The sequence below is a fragment of the Bombina bombina genome, chromosome 6 (assembly GCF_027579735.1).
Source record: "Bombina bombina isolate aBomBom1 chromosome 6, aBomBom1.pri, whole genome shotgun sequence".
Classification (NCBI taxonomy): domain Eukaryota; kingdom Metazoa; phylum Chordata; class Amphibia; order Anura; family Bombinatoridae; genus Bombina; species Bombina bombina.
This window is the reverse complement of record NC_069504.1, coordinates 261,556,052-261,571,471: the sequence shown is the minus strand read 5'-3', so window position 1 is coordinate 261,571,471 and position 15,420 is coordinate 261,556,052. Positions and strand designations below refer to the sequence as shown.

Sequence of the window (15,420 nt, the reverse complement as noted above, 5' to 3'; positions counted from 1 at the left end):
AGCCAATAGAATGCGAGCTCAATCTGATTGGCTGATTGGATCAGCCAATCGGATTGAACTTGATTCTGATTGGCTGATTCCATCAGCCAATCAGAATATTCCTACCTTAATTCCGATTGGCTGATAGAATCCTATCAGCCAATCGGAATTCGAGGGACGCCATCTTGGATGACGTCCCTTAAAGGAACCGTCATTCGTCGGGAGACATCGGAAGAAGAGGATGGATCCGCGTCGCCTGCTTCAAGATGGACCCGCTCCGCACCGGATGGAAGAAGATCGAAGATGCCGCTTGGAGAAGATGTTTGCCGGTCCGGATGTCCTCTTCTTGCCGGATAGGAGGAAGACTTTGGACCCTCTTCTGGACTTCTTCAGTGGATGTCTAGCCCCCGCTTGGGTTGGATGAAGATATCGGAGCCAGGACGGATCGGTGAACCTGGTATGGTGAAGACAAGGTAGGAAGATCTTCAGGGGCTTAGTGTTAGGTTTATTTAAGGGTGGTTTGGGTTAGATTAGGGGTATGTGGGTGGTGGGTTGTAATGTTGGGGGGGGGGTATTGTATGTTTTCTTTTACAGGCAAAAGAGCTGAACTTCTTGGGGCATGCCCCGCAAAGGGCCCTGTTCAGGGCTGGTAAGGTAAAAGAGCTTGTAACTTTTTAAATTTAGAATAGGGTAGGGAATTTTTTATTTTGGGGGGCTTTGTTATTTTATTAGGGGGCTTAGAGTAGGTGTAATTAGTTTAAAATTGTTGTAATATTTTTCTTATGTTTGTAAATATTTTTTTATTTTCTGTAACTTAGTTCTTTTTTATTTTTTGTACTTTAGCTAGTTTATTTAATTGTATTTATTTGTAGGAATTGTGTTTAATTAATTTATTGATAGTGTAGTGTTAGGTTAATTGTAGGTAATTGTAGGTATTTTATTTAATTATTTTATTGATAGGGTAGTGTTAGGTTTAATTATATCTTAGGTTAGGATTTATTTTACAGGTAATTTTGTAATTATTTTAACTAGGTAACTATTAAATAGTTCTTAACTATTTAATAGCTATTGTACCTAGTTAAAATAAATACCAAGTTGCCTGTAAAATAAATATTAATCCTAAAATAGCTAAAATATAATTATAATTTATATTGTAGCTATATTAGGGTTTATTTTACAGGTAAGTATTTAGCTTTAAATAGGAATCATTTATTTAATAAGAGTTAATTTATTTCGTTATATGTAAATTATATTTAAGTTAGGGTGGTGTTAGTGTTAGGGTTAGACTTAGCTTTAGGGGTTAATACATTTATTAGAATAGCGGTGAGCTCCGATCGGAAGATTAGGGGTTAATAATTGAAGGTAGGTGTCGGCGATGTTAGGGAGGGCAGATTAGGGGTTAATACTATTTATGATAGGGTTAGTGAGACGGATTAGGGGTTAATAACTTTATTATAGTAGCGCTCAGGTCCGCTCGGCAGATTAGGGGTTAATAAGTGTAGGCAGGTGTCGGCGACGTTGTGGGGGGCAGATTAGGGGTTAATAAATATAACATAGGGGTCGGCGATGTTAGGGCAGCAGATTAGGGGTACATAGGGATAACGTAGGTTGCGGCGGTTTACGGAGCGGAAGATTAGGGGTTAAAACTGTAATGCAGGGGTCAGCGATAGCGGGGGGCGGCAGATTAGGGGTTAATAAGTGTAAGGTTAGGGGTGTTTAGACTCGGGGTACATGTTAGGGTGTTAGGTGCAGACGTAGGAAGTGTTTCCCCATAGGAAACAATGGGGCTGCGTTAGGAGCTGAACGCTGCTTTTTTGCAGGTGTTAGGTTTTTTTTCAGCTCAAACAGCCCCATTGTTTCCTATGGGGGAATCGTGCACGAGCACGTTTTTGATGCCGGCCGCGTCCGTAAGCAACTCTGGTATCGAGAGTTGCATTTGCGGTAAAAATGCCCTACGCTCCTTTTTTGGAGCCTAACGCAGCATTTGTTTGAACTCTCGATACCAGAGTTAAATTTATGGTGCGGCCAGAAAAAAGCCCGCGGAGCGTTAACAGCCCTTTTACCGCCGAACTCCAAATCTAGGCCACTGTATGTATACGCACATGTACATTTATATATACATACACACTGTATGTATACGCACATGTACATTTATATATATATATATATATATATATATATATATACACACACTGTATGTATACTCACATGTACATTTATATATACACACACACACTGTATGTATACTCACATGTACATTTATATATACACACACACTGTATGTATACGCACATGTACATTTTTATATATATATATATATATATATATATATATATACACACACACACACACACACACTGTATGTATACTCACATGTACATTTATATATACACACACACTGTATGTATACGCACCAGTACATTTATATATATATACACACACACACACTGTATTAAATGTTGCAAAAAAAATAAATGTATCAAAATCATTTTTTTTGTGAGGGTGGGGCGGGGGCCCTTCATGGATTCTTGCACTGGGGCGCTGAGGTTTCTAGTTACGCCTCTGTATTTAAGGACCTTGTTTAAAGGGGCATTAAAGCAATTTGTGTCTTTGCTGCAGAGAGCATTTTTATTTCTATCACTTTTTTGTAAAATAGATTTTTCTTTTCTGACTCTGAGAAAAAAAAAATATTTTTATGTTTTTAAACAGTTATGGAAGTTTTGCTTTCAGCTGTCCCATAGACTAGTATTGTACAAACACTATCACAATATACCACTTCTAAAAATGTTAATATGCTTAAAGGGACAGAGAAGTCCAAAATAAACTTTCATGATTGAAATAGGGCATGTAATTGTAAACAACTTTCCAATTTACTTTAGCACCAATTTTGATTTGTTCTCTTGGTATTCTTAGTTGAAAGCTAAACCAAGGTAGGCTCATATGCTAATTTCTGAGACCTTGAAGGCCGCCTCTAATCTGAATGCATTTTGACAGTTTTTCACTACTAGAGGGTGTTAGTTCATGTGTGTCATATAGATAACATTGAGCTCATGCATGTGAAGTTACCAAGGTGTTAGCACTGATTGGCTAAAATGCATGTCCGTCAAAAGAAATGAAATAAGGGGGCAGTTTGTAGAGGCGTAGATACAAGGTAATCACAGAGGTAAAAAGTTTATTAATATAACTGTGTTGGTTATACAAAACTGGGGAAAGGGTAATAAAGGGATTATCTACCTTTTTAAACAACAAAAATTCTGGTGTTGACTGTCCCTTTTAAATAGTGCTCGTTCATGTTTATTATGCATCAGTGAAGTTTTTTTTTCTATTTTTAGAAATGAATGACCCTTTAACTAATATATTTTCATTGCAACATTCTTATAGTCTGAAATAGACATAAAACACAGTTTTTTTTTGTCTTGACGTAGTTGTTGAAATTGTTATTGCTCCAGTCCGGCAGGTGCAACATGTTTTATCCTACTTCTGTAGATAAATTATGTTTTAAAAGCTGACGTAATGTTCTGCAGTTGTATAGTCTAAGGTATGTTGCTAATCGTGGCTTTTGTTATGAGTCTTATAAATAGTTTCCGCACAATGTCAGGGAGTACTTTTTGCAGCTGCCCCACCCTTGAGTTTATACCTGTGAACATTACTGCATATGAATGTCAGCATTAGCTACACATTGTATGCCTTAACAGCAGTATATATATATATATATATATATATATAAGAAAAATGACAACTGTTAAAAAAGCAAAATGTATTTTACCTATTGTGAGCAGAGATTAAAGGGACATGACACCCAAAGTTTTTTTTCTTTTATAATTAAAATATTGCATATGTTTTTAAACAACTTTCCAATTTACTTAATTGTCAATTTTGCTTAATTACTAATGCAGCTAGCTGAACACATTGGTAAGCAAATGAAAATAGCCAGCAATCAGCTTCTCAACAAAGGATACCAAGAGAATGAAGCAAATTTGATATAGTTAAATTGGAAAATTGCTTAAAATGACATCCTCTATCTCATTGTTTTTCAACCGCGGTCCTCAAGTACCCCCAACAGGCCAGGTTTTCATTATAGCTGAACCAGTGCACAGGTGAAATAATGAGCAGATGGGCGAAAGCAGGTTAGTAACCATGATTACTGATCAGCTGGTTAATTCACCTGTGCGATGGTTCATCTATAATGAAAACCTGCCCTGTTGGTGGTACTTAAGGATTGAGGTTGAGAAACACTCTTCTACTTAAATCATGAAAGAAAAATAATTGGGTTGTGTTCCTTTAAAAGTTTTTATGTATATGTAAAATAAATAAGGGATTGGACTGTTACAAGTAGAGCACAAACACAGTTGTTTCATAAGCATTGAAGTTATTGATGGGCAGAAACAGAAGGCCATTTTAGTATGTTACACCCCTCTCAGGCAGTGGATATGTAAGGTAAAGTTTTATAAAACACCTCTCTCCCACTCAAACCTTACCATATAGCTTGTGATACTAGTGAAAAAGTCTATTAGCACACTAAATATTGTATGCAGGTATTACATTGCTCTTGTAAAGCTACTTAACCAATTACTTGTAATACCAAATAGAACAATATAGATTGTGCAAGGCCTAACAATAATTTGTGTGCCTATCTATCACAATTTATATAGTTTACTTTGTAATCTAGGTGAGAAAGTATAAGGAGAATATTTATTTCACATTAACATTTCAGTATTTACCTTAAATGTCACTATTCCTGATATTTAATCAGTAATTATTAGAGACATGACTGTTATAGCAAAAATTACCCAATACCACATGATTAAATCGAAGAATAATTTAAAAGCAAATACAAATCACAAACACTTAACTCATCCTTGTGAAACCTTTTTCCAAGGCTCTGACCTTTATTTACATCACAGCAAATGTTCATACTTTACATTTGTCATTTTAAAATGCATTCTGCCTGCTTGTGCTATGGATGACATCACCAGTCCTGATAATGAGCACGCTGAAGCACCAAAAATCAAGAAACGGTGCTACCCTAATTGTTTAAAACTGCTTTCATCTAGTAACTCACATGATACCCAATTACACAAATTCACAAGGCAAACAAATGCTACACAGTATGTCACAGTCCACAACCACCGTCAAAGTGACCTTCTTGATGTCAGTACACAAGGCTTTTCAACAACTGGATGTTGTTGTTGTAGTATGGCCTTAGCCATAGTCCAACACCAAGCACAAAACACTAATAGTCATTTAATCTCCCGGAACACTAAATGCTGATTACTGTCTGAATCTTCCATACACCAAATTGTTCCTCCTATTGTTGCTTATATATTACTCTCTTTCTATTTGGGAGGTACATTAAATAAGGTCCCATTTATGAAATAACTGTTTCTCTATGTTGCCCTTAATATCAGCTTGATCTATAAGCATTTTATGATGAAGGAGAATCATTTTATTGTCTGAATTATGTGTCCAGTATTTGAGTATTAATTTTCTGGCCACTAATATTGTCATATAAATGAAAAGGCATTTGGAATAATTTGTGATATCTTACAAAAATAACACCCTGTGATTACATTGTTTATTTTGTTAATAGACTCGGTTCCACAAAGTACCTACATAACACTCTACAATATTTGTATTGCACTAATAAACATTAAATGATTTTGAATTGCACCACTGGCTAAACAAAACCTGGGTGGCATTTAAAAAGCAAAACAAAACTCACATGTAATGGATAGATGGAATTCAAACTATAAAATATATTACCAGGAATATTATACTTCATTCAGAGTGAATTATAATGTCCTATAATAACAAAGACCTTCAAGCTCCACTGCAGAACATGGTATGCTTGGCAACATTACAATTCTACACAATTATAAATATATACAGGAGCATGATAAAGATCACATTTTTGTTATGTTTGTGTATTCATACAAAAGCTGAAAAATGTGTTCTTAATTTAAATTACCAGCCCTGTTATGCGTTTTCTACAAGTATGGTAATACATGAAAATATGTTTTTATAAAAAATGTAAAAAAAGCTTTAGCTTGTAAGTCTAAAATTAGACACAAATATTTTTAAACAAGAGGAGCATTTAATTAACAGTCATCCGCTGGCCTAGAGGAGCGCAACATGATATAAGTCAGTAAACATTAAAGAAAAATCTCGTAAACATGGGTTAAACGCTGGTCGCAGTCTCTTTGATATAAAATTAGTCACACTGTTTTATAGCATAATATCTTTTAAGTATAAGATGAACCGTTTACCTGCTTTAGATTCTACTAATCATGAAATGCTTTGTGATGGGTGCAAAACCACTAATGAGAAGATTTTCAGATGCTTTGATGTTTGGAGCAGGGAAGGACTTGTAGCTGTAAAAAAACAAATACTAGGTTTGTTGAAGATTAGTCCAGCTATTATTACAATATACTGTACTTGAAACATAAGAGATTTTGGAGGCACTAGCTTAGACATGAATTGTTTTGCATTCTTACAGACTGAGGTTTTACAAAGGTTTTGAGCTATAGCTAAGATGGTTTGTATGGGAACAGTAAGCATAATGTTTATTCAAACACAATGTAACCGTGCAATAGTATACTACTATATTTTAGGTTTTCCATATTTTTTCTCTAATAACATTTGCCCTTGTTTAGGTGCAACAAACTAAAACATTTTGGGGTAGATTACAAGTGAGGCACAAACGTTTTTCGTGAGGAGTTTTAATTGCGCTGCTATTACAAGTTGAGTGAAATCACAATCGTGATTTATGCTACAATTGTTACTGCAATCTCAGAGCTGTGGTTAACTGTTTTACGAAACTAAAAAGTTGTACAAAACACATAAAAAATACATTACAAAGTGCAATTCGCATAATAGCACCATCTAATAAAAATTATTCCAAAAAAATATTGCACAAAAAGATCAAAGATATGAGATCTCGTGTTGCCAAAGTACTCTAACATATAGATACATAGGTATAAATATTTAAAAAACAAAAACAAAAAAAACCATCAGATAAATAAATGTAGAAATATTTAATTATGAATAAATAGAACATTTTCCGTTATGTTAAGAACATTGGAACATGAAATATTCATATTTTCATGTTGAGTTAGCACAATTGCGAAAATGCGATCGTGTGTGTGTGAAAGCTGGGTGTTAGTTTCTTTTTTTTTTTCCCACTTTCTTTTCTCTATGGACTTCTATGGAAGAATACGTCAACGCGCTTGCGATATTGGATATTCAGATTTTTGTGCTAGTCGGGTTACTGCTTGTGCAAAATATATATTTTTTTTAACTTGTAATACGAGTGCAACCCGACTAGTGCAAAATACCGCGCCACTTGTAATCTAGCCCTTAAAAGAGAATAGGGTTCTTGCAATGACTGGAAAAAATACAAATAATTAATTTAATTTTTTTTTTTTTTTAAGGCAGGGACCTGTGGGTTATTGTTGTGGGAAAATATCCAGCTGAGCATAAGATTGGCATTCCAGAATTGAAGTATGTTGCAAACATGCATGGTGATGAGGTATGTATCATATTCTAAGGGAAAAGAATTATAAAACATCTGCTATGCAGCATTTTTAGACGCCTGTTCTGTGTTACATATGAATTTTACTATGTATATCACTTAATGAAACCCCACACTCAAAATATGGAGATAGAGATTTAGTAAAAACAAATAAAAGTTGAAAATTTTGCATGAATCACAATTTTAAATTCTGAAACTTGTACACAACTAAAATAAGATAAACAGAAAGTTTGTTTTTTATTTAAGTCAAGTAAAATAACATTAATGAAATGAGACAAAACAATATGAAATTGTTAATTTCAAACTTGTTGATTTGATTTGGCACATTGGGCATTGATCATTAATACTGAGTTAATACCATGCGAGGCACCCATCAAATTCCTCATGAAAGGTCAGTTTCTTTCATTTGTTTTACTTGTTTAACAGTTCCAAGTACAAGACCAGATTTTCCTTTTTACATCCTATAAATAAATTAGATGACTTAAAGGGATATAAAAGTGCAAAAATAAAATGCTGTAATATGTAAGAGAATTTTATTATTGTACTATGTCAGCTTCAAAGCAGCAATGCACTACTAATAGCTAGATGAACACATCTGATGTGCCAATGACAAGAGACATGTGTAGCCACCAATCATCAGTTAGCTCTCAGTAGTGTAAGATAGGTACATATATATTTGTTTTCTCAACAAATGATACCAAGATAAAAAAAAGTACATTTGACTATAGAAGTGAATTTAAAAGTGCATTAAAATAAAATACCCTATCTGAATCATGCCAGTTTAATTTTGACTTTCCTATCCCTTTTAACGAATTTAAATCGAAGCATTACTAATGGGTTGCAAGCTGTATTCAAAGTTTTCACACTAAGGGCCCCATGTTGAGAAGCTGTCCGCACGCCTTGGCTGCATCAAGGCATCGGATCTGTTCATCCGCTGCCCCGTACGCATCATAACACACTCCGCTGAGTGTGTAATGCCCGCCCCTTCACCCGCATGAGAGAAGGGACTGTCAATCACAGAGGTGTCAACCTCAGAGGTGGTGAAGAGTGTAAGAAGCAGCGGTCTAATGACTGCTGCTTCTTACATTGCGGGAAACAGGCTCACATGTGCGAACCTGCCCTGCAAGGGCTCCGGAGCAGCTTATGCTGCTTCGTACATAGAGCCTTAAAACTTTAAAGGGACATAAAGCCCAAATTTTTTTATTTTATGATTCAAATATAGCATGCATTTTTAAACAGCTTTCCAATTTACTTCTATAATCAATGTTGCTTCATTCTCTTGGTTTTCTTTTATTGAAGGAGCAGCGATGCACTACCGGGAGCTAGCTGAGCACATCAGTAAGCTATTGTGAAATGATGCATATACAGTATGTGCAGCCACCAATCAGCAGCTAGATCCCAGCCCCTGAGCCTACCTAGGTTTGCTTTTCAACTAATTATACCAAGAGAACTAAGCAAATTATATAATAGAAGTAAATTGCAAAGTTGTTTAAATTGTATGTTTTAACTGAATCATGAAAGAATAAAATTTGGGTTTCGTGTCCTTTTAAGTTGATTGTAATGGTTTCTATGTATTTATGTTACTACCGCAGCTTATAACTGAAATATTTTGTTGTTTCCATTAATATATACTCTAATAGCAAAAATGATTTATTCAACTGTGATGCTCCATGGACGTCTAACATTTGGTCCCCTACCTCAAAAGACCATTTGCTATAAGAGTGTAGGATTGTGGGCAGTGTCCATTGCTTGACCACCAGTAAAACATTAAGGGCTAGATTTATTAAGCCCTACGGCAGCAAGTTCTCTCAAGAACTTGCTAGCCGTGATTGATCAAGCAGCGGTCACCAGACCGCTGCTTCCCTAACATCTACGCCACCTCTACGCCACCTCTATTGTGGCGAAATTCAATCTCCTCGGTCGAGTCCGACCGAGGAGATTGACAGCTCCTGCCCGTGCGTGATTGGCTGTGCGCAGGCAGGGGGCAGGATTGCACGCGAGCGCAAAATTGCGCTCGTGTGGAATGTTAATTACCTGCGGGTAATTTCGCCCCGCCACAGGTGAGCTGAGGCGTACAGGGGCGCATATACGCGCCCCTGTACGCCTCAGCTTTGATAAATCTAGCCCTAAAAGTAGTCAATGTGCCATTTGGATTGGGGTTTGCATTTGAATCAAGGTATAAGAATAAAAAGAAAAAATACTATAATTGATCTTTAAATTTCATCTCATTCTACAACACAAATAGTTTATTACCCCGTCTATGAAGAAGTGTTAAAGGGACATAAACCCCCAAAAATGTATTTCATGGTAAAGATAGAGGGGCCGAATTATCAAGCTCCGAATGGAGCTTGATGCCCATGTTTCCACGAAACAGCAGTTATGAAGCAGTGGTCTAAAGATCGCTGCTCCATAACTTTTCCGCCTGCTTTGGGGCTGCAGACATCAATCCACCCGATCCTATACGATCGTGCTAATTGACACCCCCTGCTAGCGAATCTGCAGGGGGCTGCATTGCACAAGCAGTTCACAAGAACTGCTGGTGCAATGATAAATGCCGACAGCATATGCTGTCTGCATTTATCGATGTGCGGCGGACATGATACGCTACCCTGTATCATGTCCGCTCGCACTTTCATAAATCGGCCCCAGAGTGTCAAATACTTTTTAAAATCCAAATTTATTTTTGTACTCTTTGTATCCTTTGTTGAAAAGCAGGTAAGAAGGTGTAGGAGTGTGCACGTGATTAGAGCAATATATAGCAGCAATTTTATAACTGTTATACATTAGCAATAACAGTACGTGGCAGCAATTTTTTCTGTCATGTGCTGCTCTATAAATGTACACACTGCACGCTTTCCTATCTAGTTATCTCTTCTACAAAGAATACCATGAGAATTAAGTCATTTAATAATAAAAGTAAATTGGAATTGTTTTAAAAAATTGTATGCTCTGTTTGAATCACAAAAAAAAACCTTTTGAGTTTCATGTCCCTTTAAGTTTTGTATTATAATGTTTTTTATTGCCAAGTATTACTGATGTATACGTTTCCCTCCAAGCAGTTAAAGAAGAATATCAAAAATAAACTAAGGTTTACTACTCTCCCGCAGATGCTCTAAATAGCTAAACCTGTTTTGTTAAAGAGGCTGTGATGAATAAAGCTTATTTTTAGAATGTGAACTGATGTTGGATAAGTTTGATCATATTGTCTTGTGAGATGGGAGAATTGGATTGCCAGTGTACCTAGAAATACCTTTATTGTGTAAGCAATCTATTCTTAGGCACTGACTCATTGTCATTTAACACACTAAATATTTAACATATTTGTACCTGAATTGTGTGCACCTTTGATCTCCAAGGGAGTAGAACTACAGACACAATTACCCAGTTTTGCATAACCAACACAGTTATATTAATACACTTTTTACCTCTGTGATTACCTTGTATCTAAGCCTCTGCAGACTGCCCCCTTATCTCAGTTCTTTTGACAGACTTGCATTCCAGGCAATTAGTGTAGCGTCAGCTACAACCCATGGGTGTGAGCACAATGTTATCTATATGGCACACATGAACTAATGCCCTCTAGCTGTGAAAGTGTCAAATGCATTGAGATAAGGAGTGGCCTTCAAGGGCTTATAAATAAGCATATGAGCTTACCTAGCTTTCAACTAAGAATAATAAGAGAACAAAGCAAAATTGATGATAAAAGTAAATTGGAAAGTTGTTTAAAATTACATGCCCTACCTGAATCATGAAACTTTATTTTGGACTTTACTGTCCCTTCAAATGAAACTTTCAGTCTGTAAATGAAAATGTACGGATCAAGTTGCAAGGACAATACAGTCATGGTCTCTTGGCTGTAGCTAAAACAGAGAATGTTGTACAATTGTGTTTTATTTATAAAACTAACAGGAAGTTTGTGTTTGTGCACAATTAGCCAACTGAACAGATAGAACCTCTGTTCATAGAACTAGCATACTAAACAAGCGTAATAACAAAATCTGAGTTTTTATACTTAAAAAAGCAAACATTTGTGTTTCAGGTACACTATGCATTTTTAATAGACCTTTTTGTCTATTTACTTCTGTTGTCAAATTTACTTTGTTCTCTTGGTATCGTTTGTTGAAAAACATACATAGGAAGGCTCAGAAGCAGTAGTGCACTACTGGGAGCTAGCTGGTGATTGTTGGTGGCTACACACATATTCATCTTGCCATTGTCTCAACAGATGTGTTCAACTAGTTCCCGGTAGTGCATTGCTGATTTGAAGCTGACTTTGCAGGGGTTAAACACATAGTTATATGCAATAATAGAATATTTATTTTTTGTACCTCCTAATCAATCCCTACATCTGTAATTATTAATGTAATACCTGAATTTGACCCTCATAGGTGAGGAGCAGCAGGAGGGGTTGTTTTAAAACTGAGTTGCCTAAACTAACAATTGTGTAAACTAAACATTATTGGTTAAGATTAATAAATTATATAACTTGGCAAGGAACAGGAAGAATAGCAACAGTTTAAGTGGTATTTCAATAATACAAATAGTTGTTTTTTTAATATATAGTAAAACATACCTTTTTATGTGGGTTACAATGGGACAGCCAATCAAGAAGGGGTTATACTTATAAGGAATTACATAGGGGGTTCAGTTTAGAGGTTGCATGAGGAAGTACTGGCAGTGGGGGATATTTATCAAAGCCTCAACTATGCTGCATTTGCCGGCACCAATGCGCTCGCCTAACATCGCGGCCGCAGACCTGAATACGATCTCCATATTTATAAAAAAAGATGGAAAAAAGACGCGCACCAAGTACAGGGTGATGAGCATCGGACAGTTGTTAACTAACAGTCATCGATCTTGCGTCTATTTGGCTTTTTCCCAACTTTATTTATACCCTGTCACTAAACGCCGCCACTATACTAAAATGTTTAACCCCTATACCGCCGCTCCCGGACCCCGCCTCCACTAAATAAACGCATTAACTCCTAAACCTCTGGCCTCCCACATCACTACCATTAACTAAACCTATTAACCCCTAAACCGCCAGCCCCCCTACATCTCCATAAACTAAATGAAGCTATTAACCCCTAAACCTAACAAGCCGCTAACTTTAAATTAAAATTACAACATCCCTATCTTATAATAAATTTAAACTTACCTGTAGAATTAAAATTAACTATTTTTAAACTATTAATTAACCTACCCTAAATATTATCCTACAATTAAATGAAACTAACAATTAAATTACCTAAATTACATAATAAAAACTGTAACCCTACTCAAATTATTTAAATATACTATTTAACCTTATTAAAAATTACTAAATTACCACAAACCCCCCCCCCCCCGCTAAGTTACAAAAAATAAAAAACACTAAATTACGAAAAAAACAACATTATCAAAAATAAAAAAGAATTACACCTAATCTAATAGCCCTATCAAAATAAAAAAGCCCCCCTAAAATAAAAAAACCCCTAGCCTACAATAAACTACCAGTGGCCATTAAAAGGCCCTTGTGTGGTGCATTGCCCCAAAGAAATCGGCTCTTTTGCCTGTAAAAAAAATACAAACAGTAAAACCCACCTCCCAACCAACCAACCCCCCCAAATAAAAACCCCATCTAAAGTAACCTAAGCTCCCCATTGCCCTGAAAAGGGCATTTGTATGGGAATTGCCCCTAAAAGGGCATTTAGCTCTTTTACCTGCCCAGACCCTAATCTAAAAAAAAAAAAAAAACACACAAAAAACCCTTAAATAAACCCAACACTAACCCCCGACGATCCACTTACAGTTATTGAAGTCCCGCTTGAAGGATCCATCCAGCCGGCAAGAAGTTTTCATCCGGGCGGCAAGAAGTCTTCATCCGGGCTCCGTCTTTCATCTTCATCCAGCCGGTGAAGTCTTTATCCGACATCTTCTATCTTCATCCATCCGGCGCAGAGCGGGTCCATCCTGAAGACATCCGGCACGGAGCTCCTCTTCAATACGGTCGCCGCCGTAAACTGGAACTTGAATGCAAGTGACGTCATCCAAGATAATGACCCTTGCATTCCTATTGGCTGAAAGATTTCAATCAGGCAATAGGATTAGAGCTGCTAAAATACTATTGGCTGTTCCAATCAGCCAATAGGATGAGAGCTCAATCCTATTGGCTGATTGGAACAGCCAATAGGATGAGAGCTGCTCAAATCCTATTGGCTTTTTTTAATTAGTTTTAATTAAGTGTTTTGTAATGTGGGGGTGGTGGTTTAGGGGTTAATAGGTTTAGTAGTTACGATGTGGGGGGCTTGAGGTTTAGGGGTTAACAACTTTTATTAGTTTTGGCGATGTCAGGGAGCGACGGCTTAGGGGTTAATAGGTTTATAAAGTGTCAGAGATGTTGGGGGAGGTGGATTATGGGTTAATAGGGTTATTTAATAGTCGCGATGTGGGTGAGCGGCAGATTAGGGGTTAATACGTTTAATATAGTGTTTGCGATGCAGGACAGCGGCGGTTTAGGGGTTGATAGGAAGTTTATGGCGCTATATAAAATACCCGCACACATTTTTTGACTGCAGAATGGACGTTGCATTACAGGCTAAAATGCTTGCGGTATAGCTATACCGCCACAACTCATAATATGCATTCCTGGCCATTCCAGCATAATGGCCAATTTTTCAGCGTTAAAAGCCGTACCACAAAACTGGTCATCTAGCCGATAGTGTGTTACTGTTAGGCATAAGGCCCATCTCCCAGACCGATATATATAATATATATATATATATATATATATATATATATATATATTTTTTTTAATACAATCTGACTATTTTAAATAGATCTGAACATTATACAATTCATCTTAAATGAACTCTAAGTCCCAGTATTAACACATTTTACAGTGTCCCTTTTCAGACAACATATGTGGATTCAGGCCTTCACAGTGAATTCTTTGTGTCAAAATTTGTATATCATACAAGTCTTAATTAACTACTTTCCTGTCTGAGTATATTTTAACTAAAGCACAGAATTGCGTCACCGTCACCCCAGGGGGTGGTGATCCAGGTAGGATGTATAATAAGTTAATTTAAATTAGATTTTAACCTCATATAGATCACAGAACAAAACCTCTCTTGAAGTTTCATACCTTATGGTTGGGGAACAAATGTCTGTTTTGAACTCTGAGATGTGTATTTGGTCACCTCAGGTATCCTGAAATGTATGCTAATCAGTAAGGGGGTTTTGTGTCAATTTCTGACATCAGAACTGCAATGCAAATTAATGTATCTAGCAATGGTCAAATCATATCCAAGTTTAATGTATCTAGCAATGGTCAAATCATATCCAAGTTTAATATTTCATATATAAAATAATTCTTCTATCTTATCATATATATGTATGTTTGTGTGTGTATATATATATATATATATATATATATATATAATTATCTAATGTCACTCAGCAATACCCTGACATTTCTTACTGAGGAGGTGACATCACTGTAATACAGTGCCTCATTGTTGTGAGTGTTGTTTCCAGTTGTTCAATAAGGGGTCCAGAGCTATGACTATTGTGGAACTGGTACCACTGTGAATCCTTGTATCCCTATGGGAACTTATTTCTCTATAGAGGAAGATCTTTTGCTCCCTCCATAGTGAGACCATTTGATTCAACTTTTTTAAAACTCTGACTACTCCATTTATTGCAGGACTCTTTAGCGCTTTGACCTTGGATCCTTACTGGAACACCTGTTGCTGAAGAAGGTGCTTTTCCACTCTACCTCCCATCAATGCCTAAGTCAGCCCATTGGGTTAGCTTACTCTGTCAACATTTTTGTTACTAATATATGTACTTCCTGCAGCATTTAAGCTTCAATTATCTGCTGTGAAACTTATAATTTCTATCATCCAATAGTTTGCTGTGCTGTCTGC

General features: G+C 36.4%; 1 protein-coding gene across 1 annotated transcript in view; it reads left to right on the top strand.

The window, feature by feature from the left end:
• LOC128662830 (carboxypeptidase M) overlaps nt 1-15,420 on the top strand; it is a 312,750-nt gene that overhangs the window by 119,478 nt on the left and 177,852 nt on the right. Inside the window, exon 3 of the mRNA XM_053716814.1 lies at nt 7,410-7,507. Within this exon, the coding sequence (XP_053572789.1) occupies nt 7,410-7,507 (98 nt within the window). The remainder of the gene's footprint in view (nt 1-7,409; nt 7,508-15,420) is intronic.